Source organism: Dermacentor variabilis, chromosome 1 (genome assembly GCF_050947875.1).
Source record: "Dermacentor variabilis isolate Ectoservices chromosome 1, ASM5094787v1, whole genome shotgun sequence".
Classification (NCBI taxonomy): domain Eukaryota; kingdom Metazoa; phylum Arthropoda; class Arachnida; order Ixodida; family Ixodidae; genus Dermacentor; species Dermacentor variabilis.
In genome coordinates, this window is record NC_134568.1 from 108190837 (window position 1) to 108211701 (window position 20865).

Genomic DNA, 20865 nt, shown 5'->3' on the forward strand with positions numbered 1-20865 from the left:
TGTCAGCACAAAATATATTAGGAAGGTGGGGAATGATGAGAAAATAAGCGATTAGGAGGTTAAGGCAGCTTTTCTAATCTTTTTTTGCCCAACGACTGCAGCAAACGTCAGGGCGCATCTTCACAAAAACGCACTTAGGCTAGAATAGTCCGTAAGAGCAAATTCCAGACAAGCCTAATGCTGGTCGTTTTCTTAGAGAAGGCGAAGAGCACCTAGGAAATGCATTTACGAAGAGTGCTTTACAAAGAGCACAAGAAATGTGCTTACGAACGAAAAGCGTCGTGAACTCGGCCCCTCAACTGCACACGTCGCCACCACAATCCGAAGCACACCATTTGCGCTTTTTTATGGACAAGCAAGATATTGGCCGCCTATTTTGGGGTTTTGGCGTAGCAATCAGTCATTCGCAGTGAGTAGATCGCGTGGTGATGATCGTTTCTGCATGAAATTACACCGATTTACACCGCGAAAACAGCTGAAATTTCGCACGATACCCTGCACGCTCTTCCCGAAGAAGCTATGCCGGCCCCGAGCGAGATAACGTCCCAAGCATGGTGATCACGCGTAAAACGCATGCCACCCGCAGAGCACCAATAGCCAGCAGCAGTGGGAACAGCTAAACGCCTCTGGGAATGCGCCGTGCGGCAAGAAAAGAACGGAGTAAAAATAAAAAAAAAATGAAAAGGACGTCTTTGCAAAAGAGAAAGGGGTGGGCCCTCGGTTCCAATATGAGAGAAGGCAAGAGAGGAAGCTTGCTATAGATAGGGTGGTGGCTTGGGCGAGTCGGTGATGCACAATCTACGTGCACAAGAGCGTACAAAGACGAAACACAAAAGTGAGAATAGCGCACGTACACGCAGTGCCGTGTGCGCGAGCCGTTTTTTTCCTTTGTGTCTGGCCTTTGTGGGATCTGTACGTAGAAGAGCAGCAAAGAAATGTCACTTGCGGGTGGGAAGCAACTGGCCAACGCGCTGGGAGGGTAGCTGGTCTCCTCGCACTACTGCTTTACGACCTTGCTTTGCTTCTATCCAGGCTACCATGCCGAACCTTTCTAAAAAAATTCTTGCGATTAAACGCTTCCTGCACGGCTTTTTACAACCTCTAGCGTAAAACCAAAATTTACGATTGTTCGTGGTGTTGGACACTTTAACGATTAAGAGCTCAAAAGCGATTAAGAGCTCAAAACTGGGTTTGCTGCACCCGTCCGTCCTTGCCGTTACGTCGTCTTCTCGTCGTCGTTATCGTGCTATCGTCGTCAGGCCATTTCCTCACCTCACCAGCTCGTCATACTCATTTCCGCCATCATTATATGGCAAAGTAAAGCAGAACTTTGCCCACAACCGCTGCCGGGGACCCAAGTAATGCCCCTGGAGGAACGCGCAGTTGGATGCCGGCCGCGCTAATTGCTGCAATACCACTTAACCTTTACGCTTGGTAGTCGGTGCGGTTATGCACTACGCACACTGAGTGTGTTTTTGAGATACTTCCAGGCATTAATCTTCGGTGACGGTCTCGAAGTGCTAGCGCAGCATACGCGTATATCTATTGCGCGATGCAGCAGGCGTTCGTAGCGCTGCTTTTAGCGCAGCAGAAATTCTCACCGTACCTTCTGCAAAGACGGCTCTTCGCTGTCTTGGATGTCAATCAACGAAGTGTCGTCATGTTGCTGCCGTCGTCATCATCGTCGTTGTCGTCGCCGTTGTCATTTTGTCATCCTCCTCCTTGTTGAACGTAGTAGTTGAGGAAACCCACCGTGGTTGCTTCGTGGCTGTGGTGTTGGGCTGCTAAGCACGAGGTCACTGGATCGAATGTCGGCCACGGCGGCCGCATTTAGATTGGGGCAAAATGCGAAAACACCCATGTACTTCGATTTAGGTGCACGTTAAAGAGCCCCAGGTGGTCCAAGTTTGCGGAGCCTCCCACTATGGGGTGCTATATAATCAGATCGTGAGCTTGATACGTAAAACCCCATAATTTATTTAATTTGTTGGGGCACTATGAACAGGATTGAACGTGTTTTGCGCAAAGTTGGGGGCGTTTGGAGCAGTTGGGTCAATAACTGCTGTCGCAGGAAATGAGTTCAGAGACAGAGAAATTGGTGAATTCTGTGGGTTCTTAATGCGCTTAGCATTACTTAAGTACTTCACCCATTTTGCTGCATGTATCTAACCTCTTTCACACACGCAGTGACCCAAGTTGTCTACTAGCTTGGGCCACTAGGTATGTGATGACGGTTGTATCGCCTAGTAGACAAGTTCGGCACTGTGTATGTGATATTTGTATGTGCCCATTCTTGGCTAATCCCCCGGAATGATTATGCGATGGTGCCATCGAGTGGGTATGTAGCCTTAAATATATTAAAGCGGTAGCGCCTCATCCATAACAGACACCTCCATCAAGCGGCCGTGTCGAGCGTGGCCAAACAACGAAATATACCGTGCCGTACAACAAGAGAGAGAGAGAGAGCAAATGATAAATGAAAGGTAGGGAGGTTAACCAGGACTGAGCCCGGTTGGCTACCCTACACTGGGGAAAGGGAAACGGGGACGGAAAGATTAAAGAAAGAAGAGAAAGTCCACCGGGGATATCGTTCAGTCACTCAGTCCGGATCACAGACGCTGACTCAATCCTGTATCTTTCAAATATCGCAGCAGCGCTTTGGTGGCCTTTTGTAGCTGCGATATTCGAGGCCATGGTCCCAAGATCTTGTTCAAGGTGAACGGTTTTCTATCTAACTGGTTGAGAGCTGTGCAGAGATCTTGTCTTTCATTTTTAAATGATGGGCAGTAGCACAGTAGATGGTCTATAGTTTCTTCGACACCGCAGGCATTGCACTCGGCGCTATCAGCCATTCCAATTAAAAACGTATATGCATTCGTGAAGGCGACGCCCAAGCGTAAGCGGCACAGCATTGTTTCCTCATTACGCGGAAGCCCTGGTAACAGCCGCAGTTGCATAGATGGATCGAGGGAATACAATCGATGTTGAGTGAAATCAGGTGTGTGCCACTTCTCCAATGTCATACGGTGCGCTAGCTTGCCTAAGTGTTGGGCTGCGTCAGTACGCGATAAAGGTATAGAAACAAGGGTTGCTCCATCGTGTGCTTTCTTAGCAGCTTCGTCAGCGAGGTCGTTGCCGGAGATACCGCAATGGCCAGGCAGCCACTGAAACACGACGTCGTGCCCTTTCGCAATCATGTGATGGTGCATTACTCGTATCTCCGATACGAGTTGTTCACAGGACCCGCGACGAAGAGATGACAGAAGACATTGTAAGGCCGCCTTTGAATCACAGAATATTGCTCACCGATTAGCCGGTTGGTTGTTAATATAATCAACGGCACCTCGGAGGGCAACAAGCTCCGAACAGGTCGATGTTGTCAAGTGAGAAATCTTGTATCGGATGCTTAGTGATCGTGATGGTATAACTGCCGTACAACAAAATTGCAACAAAACATATGGTGCTGTAGTGTCATTCGGCATTGTGGTTGGCAGCAAGATTACCATTCGTGTGTCTGCTGATGTGCCGAAAATGTTTTGTGATTCACGAATGGCACGGAGATATGACATGGAGATCCAGTAATCACAATAATAACCATCATAACATGTAAAATATATCATCACCAACAACACAACCATCATAGGAGAGATTGCCAATCGCATTAACGTCACGAATGATATCCAAACTATGAAAATTGTTTGCTCTATGTTCTACCTGTCCAATTCATGCCAAAAAAACAATTCGGGGCTCCGCTACGCCTTGTGGGCAATGTTGTATTAGCTGCTTGGAAGGGTGATGCACATCTCCGAAAACGGGCGAGCAGCCAGGCTGACAAACTGCTTCCGCTGAATCCGACTCAGGGACGCTTGCTCAAGATTACACTCAATCTTATGAGTCATTCTTGGGCAAGTCAGAGCCGCCTTTGCTGCTGCCTTCTTTGCTGCCATGTAGCACTGTAGACGTGTTTCCCTGAGGTGCGCCAAACTCAGCGCCTCCGATTTCCAGTAGTACGCGCAAGCCACGCCGGTGCATCAGCGACACCAGTTGGACGCAATCACGCGCCGGCTGTCGAGGGCTGGCGGCCCCCGGTGCACACGGGCGGCTCTTTTTCCGTCTTCCCCGCTCGCGGGCCTTGGTTCGTGCACGGCTCCCGACGGAAGAGCAGCGAGAGATGAATTTGCCCCGGGCAACCCTGGTGGGGCTGGGAAAATATATTTTAGGACGCTGTTGTGAAGGCCTCATTCCCTCTCCTCGCACGCTGCTCCAAGAACGTGCGGTCTTCTTCGCCTTCCCGCGGTGCCCTCTTCTTCTCCTTTTTTTTTTATTTCGCGTTCCTCCACCTTTGGCTAGGGCAGATTTTGCTGAAAAAAAAAGAGAAGGGAGGGAAAGAGTGGTGAGGCTTCCTTCACCCTCATCGCCGTGCTAGAGTCGCGCTGGAGCTCGGGTCTCAGACACGAAGAAGGCCACCAGGCAGGAAGAAAGCAGCGAGCGCTCTTGGAAGGCAGCTCCACTAACAGGGTTGACACGCGGTTCCCCGTCCGTGCCGCAGCTCCTGACTCATCAGGTGACCATCACTGCTCTTGTCGCTTTCCTCTCGTCGGTACACTGCCTCACTGGTCGCTGCCACGGCTTAACTGGTCTCTTGTCTCGTGCGCTTTTTAGGTTGTCGCCACCTCACCATTGACATATCGGTTTTCTCGGCTCTGAAGCGCTCAACAGGATGTTCGAGCTTCCGCCGTAAGTGGGACCTTTCTTGTCATGCCGAGTGGCAGCGCGTTTGCGTTTTCGCCGGAGCGAAGGACGCTCTCGTTCTCGTCTCGGAATATCACTTCACCGGCTGGAACCTCTGGCCTTAAAGCCGAGGGCGGATTTGAGCACCCGTGGAGAGGAGGAACCTCGCAGGCGTCGCGTTGTGCTCGACTAGACGTGCTCTGGCACCGACGAAACGAGAACGACCGCCACGTCACCGTGTAGGAGTGGCCGCTGGCACTCTCGTTCTACACTTGTAGAACACTGTGCGGACGGCCCGGGCGTCAGGCGTTGGCCTCTCGCGCAAAGACGGGGAAGTTGCGACATCGAGGTTACCTTTATTCCTTCTTTTGTTTACGTGTACTGAGCAAAAAGAAACGCCCTGGAAATGGACATTTCGTGCACGGGCTCAGCACTTGCACATATGAGTATCGGTGTCCGTTTCAGGCATATTGCTTCTTTGTTGTTGCTTTATTAGTTATTCGCAACTCATTCGGGCATCCGTATTCATTCATTCCTACCAAGCCAGTACTTCAACTAAGAACAACAAGAAATTTTGCAGCTGTTCTTCTCCAAGAGAACTGTGAAACTGAGCATATGAGGTAGTATTTAAACGGCAATATTGCAGCGTGCGCCATGATGTGCGGCGTATAGATTGCGTATGTCGAAAAGCCTGGCTATTACTGGCTTTGTTACCAGTCATAGCCACGCTTCTCCTAACTTTACAATCTGCTGCACTTAAAATGAAGTAAAACGCACAAGACTGTAAGTGAAGTTACTAGCTGAGGTTATTTAAAGTTACTTGCTTTTTCTGCTCGCAGTGTGTATTGTGTTTTGCATGTTTTTGCTCCAAATTGCTCTAAAACATTTCACTCTTCAACTTCGCCACAACTTGGCTAGAAAAACATCATGCCGAGGATCGTCTTCCTGCGAAGCACAGACGGATGCCTTACTTCTTCACATGCGTTCTTGTCGGCTGGAACCGGTGTGCTGAAACAAACCGTTCTCACGCCACTAATTTACGAACACTTCAATATGGCCGAAGGACAGCCAGTGCACAGCTACTATTGTGGTTCTCGTAAACCTACTCCTGTCCCTCTGAAATTGTGGCACATTTTGCTGTGAGCGTGCAACGCAAGACGGAGGCCAGGACCACTAACGTATGCCTCTTGCCTCACAGTTTCCTAGGTGTTTTATCAAATAAGAAGACAGAGCAGAGAGAGCGACGGACTTGGGCGCAAGGTTTCAAATTAGAGTCAGAGGCAAAGAATAAAAATTAAAATAAAATAAAGTTATGCTTGGTCATCGCAGTCATACCTTGATCATGGAGGCATTTATGCACAGTCTGGTTTTGATCTAGTCTGAAGTAACCTTTTACATTCCTCAGCACGTCGCGCCAAAAGTTTGATGAAAGGAAATGTTGGGGAGAAAGACACGCCCAATAACCTCATTTTTTGCTCGTACGTGCGGAGCCCAACGCGGACAGAAAACAGGTGTGAGGAAGGGTGGGAAACAAAGAAAGAAGTCAGGGTGGTAATCTGGGTGAATTGTTTATTTATGGTGGGCTCGTTTTAGGGCTTGCAGACACGTACACTTAAAAAAAAAAAGAATGGGCCAGCACACACGCTTCGTGTGTCCTGTGCCCCTTTTCATGTGTTCTTGGCTGACCAGCTCTAAAAACAAGTTCAGCAGAGAGAGAAGGTTCGTAGCTGACAATATCAGCTGGCCTCGCATACGCGTGCCGGCAACGCCTCCATCAGAGGGCCGCCCCCTTCGGGCATGTCCTGTGCATAATTACGGTGCCGAGATGGAAGTAGGCTCAATTGTTTGACGTCGCCGAGTTCAGCAGGCTTTCAGCTGTCCTCGTGCCTTGGCGCATTAATCTTACTCTTGCGCAAGTGCATGCCGTGCCTCGTAGTTTTATCTAGATCTCTCGTTTTCTCGATGAGGTATTGCCGTGTACCGTTTAATTTCCACTCTACTTGGGCCTGACATTCACAGCCGTACGCTATGATGTCCACTGAATGTTAACACTCCATACGCGGGGATTTTGCCATCTTTGCTGTCAGTCCGATACTTCCAAGATCTGCAGCGCTTGTAGTCACATTCAAGAAGAAGAATGAGAAACAAAGGAGATAAAAAAAACAAGCTATAATGGAGCCCGTTTCTTTAAAAGAATTAGCGCGTGCGATGCTTTCGTGCCTCTCTGGAGGAGACGCATCATCTTTCTATCCATCGTCATTGTGCAATGCATATAGATGAGCTGGTATAAAAACCATACCATGGTACCAACAAAGCAACCAATACCAGTGTCATTTAAGAGGTCTGAATGTCAAGGACTCGTTCCGCGAATCATGAATAGCAGGATACGCGTGCTTACAAACTCTCCACCTGATCCCCTATAGTTGCATATATATATATATATATATATATATATATATATATATATATATATGTATATATATATATACAATGCAGAACAACAGTTGAGAACGCAGTAAATGACGTACGAACCGGATTAGTCAATGAGCCGTCTAGCAGCTTTAACTGCACCTTCGCCGCCTTTGCTGGATATGGGTTAGAAGTGAAGTAAGATGGCCGGCCTTATCTTGCGTGCGCAAATTGACACACCGTTGTGCAAAAGAAAAAAATATATTTATATGCAACCCGGGAATCTTCAGCTAAATGGGCTCCTGACCAGCGCTTTCACGATAAAACTTGCTAAACTACATCTACGTCGCTTTGGCGGCACTAAGATAACAATTACAGAAATGCATCCTTTTTATACACATTTGATGAAGGGATAGAGCGAAGGACACTGCATAGAACAAGCTGCATAGCAGTTGCGTCTACGTCTATTCGGTCCTTTCTGTGTCTGTGTTCCACAAGTTCTGCTGCTGCAATCTTCGAAGAAGGAACAAAAAGATACTTGAAAAAAATTTGGGCAAACGGCAGGAACCACCGCGATACAGAAAGTAGTTGTGCTCCAAGGTATGAAGCTTAGTAGCGGAGGCACTTATTTTGAGCTGTTTCACTTTAAAAGCCACACGTTGCGGGCTGCTCACATATCTCTTGATTTTTGGCACATGCAGCCTTTAAGTTTAGGACACGCCGAAGGTTTAGACAGGCATCCCTGCCTCGCACAGCAGCGTGCGACTGAAAAAAGCCTCACGGCCATGCGGGGCACATCGCGGGCCTGGAAAGTAGCCACGACGAAACGATGAACTTCCTGAGGGAAGCTAAATTGTCATTAGTCGTGAAGCTGTCAGGGCCAACTAGTAAGACGATACCAGACAAAACGGCACATGCGCTGAGGACCAGCGCGAATTTCACTAAAGAGCAAAGAAATGGCTGAGAACAGCTAAATTGCAAAGGTATCCCTTGTCAAAAGTGCGTACCTGACAACCTGCGCCTTATTTTTTCGGTATCAAGGGCACGCGAATGGGAGAGAGTGCAAATTCAGGAATGCGTGTTCGCTGTTCTCCAATGAAATGGCTTCTTCATTGAAGCTGGAAGCACGAGATCACGAGATCGGAAATAGTCTCTCTTAACGCTGGTACAACTTAGACGGGTAAAGATGTTTTTGCTTTCTTCATCGTATAGTGTGGTGCGCATGCGGCAGCACTGTACAAATCGCTAATGCATTCCTAAAATAAATGACGTTGTTCTTGCTGCCTTAAAGAGAGCAAACTTTATAGGCGGCTGTGGTTATTTACAAGATACGTGCACGCAGGCGTTCTTTCGCACTTCAGGTGAATGTAACCACGGCTTGTTATTCATTACCTTTTGTGTATCCGGCATCAACAATCTTGTCCTCAAAAATACCTGTCCATGCGGGTGACTAACACAGAATAAGTTGCAGGTGCGTTCTGGAACTCAGTGTGTACGGAACCGTTCTACTATTTCTGTTGCTGGATTTCCTCGTCGAAATATCCGATTTGCGCTGCAAGAACGCTGGTTTATCGTAAGAGTCGCTTTTCTCGCACGCCTTAAAAATGTGTAGTCCCACCTTCCTTTCAGGCATGTCCTGGGCGTAGTGTCAAAATTGAAAAAAAAGGAAAGAAAAGTTCAGAGAGGGAAGGACAGAGAGAGAGAGAGAGTAAGAAAGCCACAAAGCAAGCGTCCCTGTCGCATTTGATAGATTGGATATCAAAATCGAGCGTTGCCTGCAATATCGCGGACTACAGCGTGATGACCATTCGGTTAATTTAACGAATCTCATAGGCAGGACAGAACAGTGGGTATTCCTCGGGCCACCAATGAAGAATTTACCAAGAGTAGCACGACACATCCCCCGATCGCCGACGAAACTAACCGGATCGCCTTAACTCATGATGCAACACGATGCTGTTTTGCTCTGTATAGGCTAGTTCAATAGGGCTCCAGTGAAGGCCCCTAGCTTCACTAGATAATGAGTCTGTGCGCCTTCCCTGTGCTGACAGGTGAAGGTTCTTTCAGACAGGGACAGTTTAAAGCTCTTTGGCATCTATTCCCGTAGTTACTGCCCAAGACTGACTCTTGTAGTACCTGTAACTTGCATTGGAAATTTATACCAGGGGCCCTATAACGTAAAACTATTCCAATATGTTTTTATTCCAATCTCCTGACGTTAAATTGGCGTGACCACCGACGCAAGCACCGGGCGGTGACCCGCATGGTTGTCTGAACACACCAATCAAACGCTCTATTCTTTCACAGGAGGTCACTTTTGTTTGCTTGAAAAACGAATAATATTGCCTACACTGAGCGGCTTGTCGTATCTAATTCGCTGACAAGAGGCGAGGAGAACGCTCAAGTGGAGAGGGATTCGATGAGGCAGGGCCACTGTACTGAAAATGTATAACCGGATGAAGAGGGTGGTGCCGGCGTCTGCGATTGGTCCGCTTTCCCTTACTCAGCTTGCTGTGGCTGGTCGAAATTCGCGGCGCCATGCAACGGAGGCTTAAAAATGACGCTCAACGGATCCTCAGCAAAATGGAATTCGCAGAACGAGGTCGTAAACGTACCGAAAATGCTCGAAAACGTTACACGGCCACGCAAAATGTTTTATTATACGCAAATAAACCCATGCTATCCGGCAGGTGCTAGTAGCAACTGCGTGAGTGATCGGTAGCAGCCATCTTTTATTCCTTTCGGAACGGGGCAGCCTGCGGCTATTCAGAAGAAAATTCAGTTTTGTTCGGCATATTAATGCATCTTTAACGCGTACACGTCACTTTGACGCGGAGAGGTTTCGCGGTTTTGTGACGTCGCGTGACAGGCAGGTGAAGTGGATGCAGCCCGAAAATTTTTGACCAATAGCCGGGGGCTAATGGCTAAAAGGCGTCGAATAAGAAATAACTGTTTTTCTTTATTCGGTCAAATCAAGCATAATGAGTTGTACACATCATATCAGATGGGGAGGCATCGCGGTTTTTGTGACGTCACGTGACAGACAGGTGAAGTGGGGGTGGTCCAAAAACGCTTTTGACCAATCGTGGATGGCTGACAGCAGAATTGGAATAGAAAAGTTTGGAATAGTTTTACCTTATAGCGCCCCAGCATGAAGGACAGAAAAAAAGAGACTACTTGTAAGAGCATGCATTCTGCATTATGAACGATGCATGCGCGAAATGCACTTTCTGAACATACCAGACTACATTTATCGATGCCATGCCATTACTTGGGAAAAACAGCGCCGTGAAAATGTCGCTCGAGCAAATGTAAATACGAAACCTGCGAGGCGGCAGCAAGCCACTATGATATGTGCATATGGAGGGATATCAATTTACACGTACATTTCATTTCTTTTTCTTTACAGAGAAGACTTTCTCCAGAAGCCGAGAAAGGTAAGCCAACATTTGTTCTTTGTCCCCGTTAAGCAGGCTTCTCGAAGAAAATGCGTGCTTACTAGAACTAAACCCACTTAACAGGATTATCTTTGACGTTGTGCTGTTAGGATATAAGGGCTGCTTAGGAGTAAGAGGTTTAGGGGATAATAAAGTATTAGGGGCTGTGAAACTAGGTCGCAAGATTAGAGACATACTGTGTACCACGGGAATATTCGCTATGGCTGCGGTCGAATTTGGGGCTTGCATGCTGCGGACGCTCAATGTCAAATTGGTGCAAACGAATAAAGGAAAGAGGTGGAGTAGGGTCAATGAGCACTCTCACCTCCGACTTGAGAGAGTCTGTACGTCGACGGAAGCAGTGAATGTAGTGATCGGAGAATGGGGTTCTGCTGTTCGATAATCTGGTTAACTTTATGGAAGCAGAAGCGCTGTTGTGTCAGCCACGCTTTAACCTCTGCCACTTCAGCAAATTAGATCGACAAGAGGCAATAATGAAGCATTCCAGTCAATAATCAGTCTTCTCTACTTTCAGAAAGGAGGCGCGACAGCTCTTTTAAATTCTTATTTCATTAGTTCATTGTGCATACTCATTAGATGACCTGTCGAATACCGTGCATAGTTTATGGAAGAAAGAATCGTGACCGCACTAAGTGCCACCATAACTGGCAAACCAAGAGACGCCATCTGTTAAGGCGCGACGAACTAATGACTCCGAGATTCTACGCTGCACTGTAGAGCGCAGCGGGCTAATTATCAAGAATTTCGGATCATTTCGCCGCACAGTATTGCGCGATTTCTTAATATGCCAAGTGATGCCGTAAACCAGGACACACTATACTTCGCACTGCTTACATGAGGCAGCGCCACTCGCAGTTTCAGATGTGGTGGCAGCAGGCTATAGCTTATAAAGCACAAATGTTCAATTCTCCAGGGACATAAAAACAAAACAGGCTTTCGCTCCCTCGCTAGCATAATGGCACATCTTTCTAAAGATTGCTGTACTGCTGTACGGAATGCAAGAACGCTCGCTTACAGGTGATTAAGGTGCAGGTGATATAAACCCAGGTGGTCAAAATTAATCCAAGCACCCCCCCCCCCCCCCCCTTCCATGGTGTCTCTCATGGTCAGGAGTTGCTTTGGGACGTTAAGCCGCATGATTTCTTTCGAATTAATCACCGTGCACTTTAGTTGCGAAACAGCAGTGGGACCTTGTGAATGTAACATATTTGCAGATAAATATGCAATTTTGTGTAACGCCGTCTCCTTTTCATTTTAAGCATGTCTCGTGATTTGTGAACGTTATTCTGCATTATACGTTACTGATGAGTTGTGCCTGCTGTCTGTGTGCAGGGCGAGCCCGCGACAGTGAAGGCAGTTGTACACAACCAGTACAACTCGCCCCTGCAGCTCTACTCGCAGGAAAAGGTCGCCGAGACTTTGGCATATCACGCCCAGGCCATCACCGCCGAGGACGGGTGAGCACTACCACGGTCATGAGTTGTATAACTCTCATATTTGCAGACGAGCGCATAACGCTCTGAATAACTCACAGACATTTGCGAAACTATAGGTTCTCGAACAATTAGAAACTCTGAAATTGGCACTATTATTAGAGATGCGAAATACCACAGGGAAAGTGTCACCACGAGTTCTGCCGGAGTTAGCGAGACGTCATCTCCTATGCGACATCCTGCTGTGCAGCAGAGCCGGTTCGCGTGTTTTGGATATCATGTCTCCTCTCAGGCTGTGGAGTGACCACTACACAGTCAAGCGAGTGCGCAGCAGTCGGGAAGAAACTATGATTTCAATATGAAGAGTTCAAAGAACATAAAAGCCTGAACAAGTTCCTGAAAGAATATTCTGAGGATAAGATAGTACAAATATACACCTGGGAAGGACCATGGACGCGTGGGGGAGTGTTCTGACCTCCACCATACCCTCACTCTACCACGTCCTACCTACGCCAGTACGCAGTTGATAATAACTTGCATACACATATTGCTACTGGAACGCCATAAGTCAAGTGCACTTATACCTTCAAGTGCTTATTATAGACACAGCAGCTGGTAGAATGCAATAATTGATTGCTGTTTAGAGCTAAAAGGGAGCAAACTTTGTGACCAAGACGTACGCGGCAAGATAATGTGAACGCCATCATTTATCGTACTGCTTCCAGTAAGCGTTGCAGTATTACTATTGCGATAAGGTGCTCACCGCTCGCATGTACCGCATGTCCCACCTAACCTTACCCAAGCTGTTGAAATTAAAATAAACGATTAAAAACGCAGGGTGCAAAATACGATTATAAGACGGTGATTGGTAGTCGAAGCTAGGCCTGACGATCCCCAAAAAAGTCTTAAAATCGTATCTTGGCCCGTGTTTATTAAATATTTTTTTTCTTCTTTCAACAGCCTAGCTAACGTTAACTGGGACACCCTATATTATTGCTCTGGTAATAACACTTCGACAATGCTGCTCTTAACGAAACGTATCACTGATACGTAACTAGAAAGAGAGCCTCATATGCATTCCTAGCTGTATTGGTAAGTTGCCCTTCTACAATGCCAAAAATAACCACTCTGACCGACAGGAGGCTTGATAAGCCAGGCAAGTCTCAGCAACGAAAGACGGGTGGCGACGTCGCCTTAAAGTTTGCGCATCAGCTCGCCGTGACGTCACAGGTTTTGAGGGCGTCTGATTAGGCCTAGTTTGTTTCTTTTAATCGCTAAAGGTAAACTAGATTGTATTCTAACGAGAGCCAAATACTGAACACAGGAAATTTCGATAACTTTTACTGCACCACAACGACCCAAATACAAAAAAGAAATATTTCGACATCTGGGACGTCACACTGGCTTCATTTTTCTCCTTTAATAATCGACTACTTACTGCAAAATTATTGAGAATATGGTTTTCAACGACTACTTTGTCAGTCTAGACTGATCTTGTGTTTTTTGTAGCATCCCTTTAACTGGTGTTAACGAACCAACTGTAAACTAAAGCCGGACGAGGAAGTAGAACGACGATATGCATACTATAACAGCTGGCGTGAAGACGACAAGTTAGTCACCAAGAAGACTAGTCCAACGAGACAAGCAGGTGACAAGCGAGGGTGCAATATTTTTTTACAGGTGCTCTGTGCTTGGCGCATGATAGCCTGCACGGATGCTGCGCCATTAAAATCCCAAATGATCGTCATCATTTTCCAGCCGCTAGTTATGAGCTCTAAAAGAAGGTGGGGAAAGAAATTGACGGACGCAGAGCGCTCGATAAGCAGAAAAAAATGTATTTAAGAAGAATATGTGAGAGCGAAGCGACGAGCAGATGTAGAACATCTTCGCGTGCGTTAGTCTACGGCTTGCGGCATCAGAAACGAGCACAAAAACACGAATATCGGAAAGCCAAAAGAAAGAAAAAAGCCTCTGTATATAGCGCGGAGTGTCACGTCGAGGTAGGCATGTCCTCGACGCGGAGATTTTGACGTTTTGCCAGACGTCAAGAATGGCAGCGCACGCAAGCGTGAAAAATGCGCGCTATACTCATGGCGTTGCTAAAAGGCGCGACCGCTTCCTAGCACAGAAAGAGTCATCGCTGTCTCGGCCTGCTCAGTTTAGAAGTGGCTGCAACCAAGAGAAACCGGAGATGGATTTGGTTGCACAGCGAGTGAAAAAGAAAGTATATATCGCAAGAGAAGGGAATCGCAAACCTGTACCCGTGCTCACAAATTTCTCTTACGTAAGAGTACGCCATTACTGGCCAACATTCCGGAGCCCATCAATCAAGATAGCGATCGGCGTGATAACGAAACGTCTCGCCACAGCGATAGCCAATTACAGACGACTCTTGCAAAAGATGATTTTTGGGAATACGGGCCCTGAAACCGCATAGTGATAGAGAAAGACGAAAGAAAGGAGAGAGGCAAGGAGGTTTATCAGAAGAGAAATTGCGGTTTGCTACCCTACACAGGGGAAAGGGGGGAGGGACTAAAAGCAAAGTGTGACGAGGCAGCGTACGCTCTCTACTTCGAAATACTTGGGCGCGGATGCGCCACTAACCGATGCGTCAACATAACGTGTTTACTTTGCGACTGGCGTTTAGCTTTCATGAGCGAAGAGAAATGAGATCGAGAAAAATATGCTTTTTTTCTTCTTCTGCTATTAAGATAATACCACCACACAGAAAGGCGCATTTGGATGAACTTCTGGTTTATTTGTCATTTCAATTGTATGATCTATAATGCCGACGGTATCTATGTTTTAGTTTATCAGTGGAAAACACCGTAGCATGTAAAATGCACGAACATATAACAAACGACCTGCTTTATGCTCCACATTGACTGTAACAACTCACGGAAAATGGGCTTCATTAGAATTGCTATAGTCGTTAATATATGCAACATGGTCTACATTTTTTTCGGGTAACATAGGAAGAGCTATGCAACCAGTGTTTATTCTCAGAGTTACGAGAGAGTACATGTTGTCCATATTTGTCGCTTTACAGCATTCCTGAATTCGCTGAGCTGCTTCAGCTTTATCGGAATATTCTTGTGATAAATGATCCAAACAACCATTGCGGTGTTAACGTCGAGTGTTATTGTGCTTCCTGCGCGCGCAAGCCGGAGCGCATTTCGTGTCACTCCGTGAGACGCTTCTGCGACGACTCGAACATATCACTTCGCCAATTATAAAATTTTCATTCATGCCGCCACGTCTGTCTGCCAATAGAGATTATATATACACGCTGGACAGTCTATGGTTTGCGAATGTCTCTGACTACTTCATTTGTCGTTATTAAAACTGAACGACAAAAATCACAATGATTTCGAACAAGACAGAGAAGATTGAACTTGATTTAAGTGTTCGCTGACTACCGCTAAATTATTCGAGCGAACGTTGAAAGAGCGTTTGTGCACAAAACGTGGATAGGGTTCGAAAAGCAGAAAAAAAAAATTGTTCGCAACGCTTTACCTTTGTGAATATGAAACCTGAAAGAAGTTGGAAAATTTCCATTCATATATAGACCCGTTGTCTGGAAACGGTAATCAAGTATCGAAAACTATTCTTGGCGCGTACGACACGGTCTATGATTAGTATAGGCACCTACCAAAAGAAATAACGTATTAGGGAAGGACATTCGTTTCCTGAACTTTGTCCTGTAGGGCATACATAGTTATCAAAGGCAGAAAATACTACAACGGGAGATACCGTAAGTTCTTGCTACTCTTCGTTATAATTTTTAAACAATATATGATGTAATAAACAAAAACGTAGCAAAATTATATATAAAATGGTGACACTTATCGCAAAATGAAGTTCAAGAAATTGTTTTGCTCCATGGGTAGAAAAGAAAAAAATAAGCTATTTCGCTCGATATACGAATCTGCAGACGCAAAACGCGACCTTACATCGTCAGCTTTCAAGGCAAATTTTATAATAACCTCAACCTATTCATATTACCAGTGTGTCATCGAAATGTATTATTTAAGCATGGCAGATCTCAGCGTACGTTACCCAAAGAACAGCTTTCGTAGGAGGTTTATTTTTAAAATTCACATATTAATCGTGTTTTCAATTAAGGGCGATTCGGCACTGAGACTGTAGTTGTCATGCAATGATACTACTGAAGGGAGCCAAGGCGTGACCTTCCAACATGCAACCTCTAAACTGCAAAACGGTGTTGGCTAATGCGCCGCCTGTAAACGCTCACAAAGTGCAAAGGAGCAAAGAATTTCTTTGGTTACGTGGTCAAAGTGTAAATCAAAAGATGTTTCGGAGACATTTCGGAGACCTGGTTCACGATTTTCCACCGTGTGACCAAGGAAACCGCAAGGGCTCCTCTGAAACATCTTTTCTTTTGCACATTGACTTCGTCAGTGACCGCAATAATTTTTGTATCTTCACATCTGACCAGACGAGCTTTCGTCGCACCATTCGTTGTCTCCATAGAATTTTTCGCGCTGAAGCTGTTGACGGTTATCCTCAGTACTTTGCACATGCTTAGTAGTACTGCTGTCACGCAAGTGTTATTCGTCATTCGCACAAGTATCACGCATGCGCAATGGATGCAAGTATGACTTGTGAAAAGGCCCGAGTGCTGGTTGTAACTGGAGCGGGCTTCGTGATAAGGGTGGAAAAAGGGAAGCATGATGGGACGATGAAAGGTACATAATCTGAAATTGGGGTTGCAAACAAACGCAGTTCTTTACGAGAATGTTGAGCTAGGGCTTCACTGTTGCTGTCCCGCGAATATTCATTCCATAACGACTGCTGTCATGCTGGAAGCTTACGCGCAATCCTACGACGTTGCCCGCAGGGTCAACGACATCCAACCCGTGGGGCTGCCCCAGAACCTCGTTCGCTCCGCTGTCCTACAGGCTCTGAGCGAAGACGAAATTGGTAAGCCCTTCCGTAGTGGGTATGTGCCGCTTGTGTTGAGAGAAACGACGACAACAAGGCACCAAAGTACAAGCCACAGTTTACTCGCAACATTGATTGATTGATTGAAAACTTTATTGTTCCACCGAGCTAGGGTGCCCGCCTCTTAACCTACACGTAGGTAGGGGGGGAGGACGAAGCAGTCCCCGCGCGTTGAGGACGGTGAGTCTTCACGGCCTCAACGGCCAGGCGGATTGCTCGACGCTGGTCGTCTTCAGCCTCGCTCAACACTCCATAGGCGGAAGTGACGCCGGCGTCACACATTGTTGGTAGCAACTATAGGAAGCCAACAGACAACGAAGCCAAAAATAGGTGGTTGTCACTAAATATCGATCACCTCGATCGGTTTCCTTTATTATTCACACCCTGGTGAGAATTTATTTTGTAGATATGTTACATATGGTGTGATTAAAAATAAAAGAAAATGTTATGAAGCTAGTGAGCTTGCTGTTATTGACAACACAAGCCAGTAGTTGGAGCGGGACATGGCAATTTCTGTAAACAAGCATATACATTTTAAGAACGGTTTCAATGAACTTCAATGATTTAATCAGTGTTAATGTGTAGACATTTAAATTGCTGTCTTCTACTCTAATGAAAGACCGAATAATCGAAGGTATTCCCTCCGAAACAGCCAGCAGTGCTGTTAATTGCGACATAGAATTGCAACCATTTGTTATTACGTTAAAATTAAAATTAAATTCTGAGCTTTTTGCGCGCCAAAACCACGATTTCATTTTGAGGCACGCCGTAGTGGGGGACCCCGGAAATTGGACTGCCTGGGGTTCTTTAACGTGCGTCTAAATCTAGGTACACAGGTGTTTTCGCATTTCGCCACCATCGAAATGCGGCTGCCGTAGCCGCTATTCGATTCCGCGACCTTGTGCTTAGCAGCCCAACACCGTAGCAGCTTAGCAACCACGGCGGGTTTGTTGTTAGGTCGCTCTCGAAGTTCGTTACCGTTACGAGTGTTAGATTATGAAGTAGGTGCTATGCAGTGCTCATAAACCTCGAGGCCCCGTCACGTTGCGCAAGCAAACTTTGCCGCTGCCGATGTGGTCATTTACTTAACAGTGACTTATTTCATGCGTTTCGGGGATTTGCGCAGCAGACCGGAAACGTTCATCCGTCTTACGGCAGTTGTGATACGCTCTTGGTAGTTGTTTCCTTTGGCCACCTGGCTGGTCAAAAAGGAAGGAGGAGAAGACGCGGAGGAACTGAGGCTGCGGATAGCGCGACCTGGTAACGAATTGCAGGACTGGAAAGCAAAGCGCAGGACGCCTGGCCACCGCGCTGCGCAGGAGCGAAAACTGCGAAATGAGAAAGCCCAGAGCAACATCTCCCGCCGCTTGCACCGTTGCGCCGCGAAGCAGCCGCCGTCCCTGCGACGGAATGTCTCTGCGCCAAAATAAACCGGCTCTTGGGCCGAGCCCAAGGAGAAACGCCCGGCGAGACGCGGCGACGCACTGCGCTAAAACCAGCCCCGGAATGCAAGCCCGCCACTCCGCCGCCAACGCTGGGGGTTCCAGACCGAGTGTTTTCGATAGCGCGCCTCGGGCACCGCTTTCCTTTCTTGCGATCGTTCGTTTACCTTCACCGTCCGTTTACTTGCCGCGCTGCGATTTAAATTGACCGCTCGCTGCTGCTAATAGCGCTCTAACGGGCGCTGTTTTGGTAAAGAGGCCGGCCATCTTCGTCACGCAGTGCCACATGGTTGCTGCAGCGGTTCTCGAACCGGTACTGCTACGCTATTGCGCTACGTTCACGCTTGGTAATTCGGGGACGGTATTGCGTCCAATACAGGCTCTGAGAGCGGTGGCGTCTGTGCGTGCATTTTCCAAGTCTTTCCTGTCAGCTTGGAAGCATATTTAAATATAGCTACTTTCTTATTTTAATTCCGAGGGAAGATAATAATTAGCCGTTAAGGACCAGTCCTGCCGAGCCTGGTATACGGCTGACGGATGCTCATTTAATGGCGAGCTTATATTGGACTGTCTGTGTAATTTATACTTAAGTGGCCCCTCACCAGGCCACACAGCAAATTCTCGTTATACGCTGGAAGTTGTTACGTGGCCTCTAAGGAGTGTTCTGCCACAAGAATTTTTCAATTAGTTAATAGCAGAGATAGAACTATTTGAAGTGCCACAAACCCATAGACGCTCTTTTCACTTGCCCCCGTCTAGCCTCCGCAAGCGAAATTCCTTCCTTGTGTTTTCCCACACTGGAGCCGGAGGATTGCGTGACGAATACTCCACGGGCTCCACCTTTTTTTTTTTCTCTCTCTCACGTTTTTGCGGAGTGGCGCACTTCCAGTGAAGGTCTCGCGCGCGAGCTGTTGCGTTTGTCTCGTTTCGTGCAGCGGACGATATTGCACTATGTACGAGAACACCTGATTAGCAGTATAAGTCAGCGCCGCAATCACGAGCACTGAGGCAGGCGTGAGAGCATGAAAGAGCATTATCGCGGCGCTAGAACACGGCAGAAAATGAGACAGTTTCGTTCTCTGCGCGCATGGCTGCACGACGTGGGAACAAGCAGACGAAACGGAAGTGCGTATCTCTTGCTACGGTACGATGTAAAACAAAAGCACGCAGACATTCGGTTTGTCTTTTCTATTATTTCTCTAAACTTTAATTCGTATATTGAAGCAACAGATTAAGCAAATACCTTATGTTGCCTTGAATAATTCTCGAAATCACGTGTCACTATGAGCGACGTCACAACACTGCCATGTACGTAGACGCACTTGCGCCATAGACTTCGACTCTCCAGCTGCGGGTGCGGCGCCCGTGAGGAGAAGGGCAAACGACGTTTGTTTTGAAATTTAACCTCTTTCTGCGGAGCGTAGAGGTGTAATACATGGCAGACACGATTGTTAGCGCGCATTGTATACGCGCTGCGCTCGTCAGCTCAAGATGGCCAGACCTGGTGAGGGGCCCTTTAAGATCCGTTCCTGTCTCATTTTGGCTGTTCGGGGACACTATGGATGACTAAAGTAGAACGCCTACTTCCATACCAAAGAGTTTGTGAGCATGAGAATTCAGACTATTAGGTCGTTTTCGTGATTTTCCCGTGACGCCAGCGTTTGCCGTATCTTTCAGGTGGAAACCCATATCGAACCGCGAACGGGACGACTGCTGTCCAGAGGTAAGTTACTGCAAAAATTAATGTATTCATTTTTAATTACTATTTCAACCAAACGAAAAGGAGTAGACGTTGCAAACACACGGAGACAACGACTCCTCTAATCATCTTCATCTCAATGTAAAATAAAAAAATATAATGAAGCATTCCACTCTGTGAAGGTGGCTGACCAGCGAATCTATTTAACACACGACACAGAGATGACAGAGAATATTGAACAAAGGTAAGAACTCATTTACCGTGGTTTTTATACACATTCGTGTGGACGATGGGACCACCGCTGCGAGGATTCAGAGGAAACTAGACACGCGGGACGTTTCGACGGAACGGCCACCACGGGAGAGCGGAAGGAGAGCGGAAGGAAGGAGCGGTAGATACGCAAGCGCTTGGAACGCCGACAAAGAGACAAAGGGCGGTACGAACGTAGACATGGCCGACGGGGGTCAAAGTGTACTACCTGTTCTTATCAACTTAATATCTGATACGGGTTCTGTTTGGACCCAAGATATTAATCTTATTTTTGCACGTTGGCGGAGTGCTTGAAGCCTGCTTCACCTGCGCCGCGGGTTGGCCGGCTATTTCACTGTCTCCGGGATCGGCCCACGGTTTTTTGCACACGCCGAAGAAAAATGCACGGAACCCTAGCCATAAACAGCTTCGCTGTAGAAGAAGTTTGCCCCGTAAATTCCTTTTTTTTTCACTCTTCA

General features: G+C 47.0%; 1 protein-coding gene and 1 pseudogene across 3 annotated transcripts in view; both read left to right on the forward strand.

Annotated features, from left to right (window-relative positions):
* Positions 1-20865, forward strand: part of LOC142582753 (uncharacterized) — a 97904-nt gene that overhangs the window by 69384 nt on the left and 7655 nt on the right. Inside the window, exons 1-7 of one of the 3 annotated variants that reach the window (XM_075692780.1) lie at positions 4442-4564; positions 4663-4737; positions 8612-8713; positions 10550-10577; positions 11931-12055; positions 16893-16975; positions 20116-20161. In XM_075692780.1, the coding sequence (XP_075548895.1) occupies positions 4721-4737; positions 8612-8713; positions 10550-10577; positions 11931-12055; positions 16893-16975; positions 20116-20161 (401 nt within the window). In that variant the 5' untranslated portion in view covers positions 4442-4564; positions 4663-4720. Of the gene's footprint in view, positions 1-4441; positions 4565-4662; positions 4738-8611; positions 8714-10549; positions 10578-11930; positions 12056-16892; positions 16976-20115; positions 20162-20865 lie in introns of those variants that run through there. The other 2 variants (XM_075692786.1, XM_075692774.1) reach the window with 2 other exon arrangements.
* On the forward strand, positions 20588-20767 carry LOC142568354 (U2 spliceosomal RNA; annotated as a pseudogene).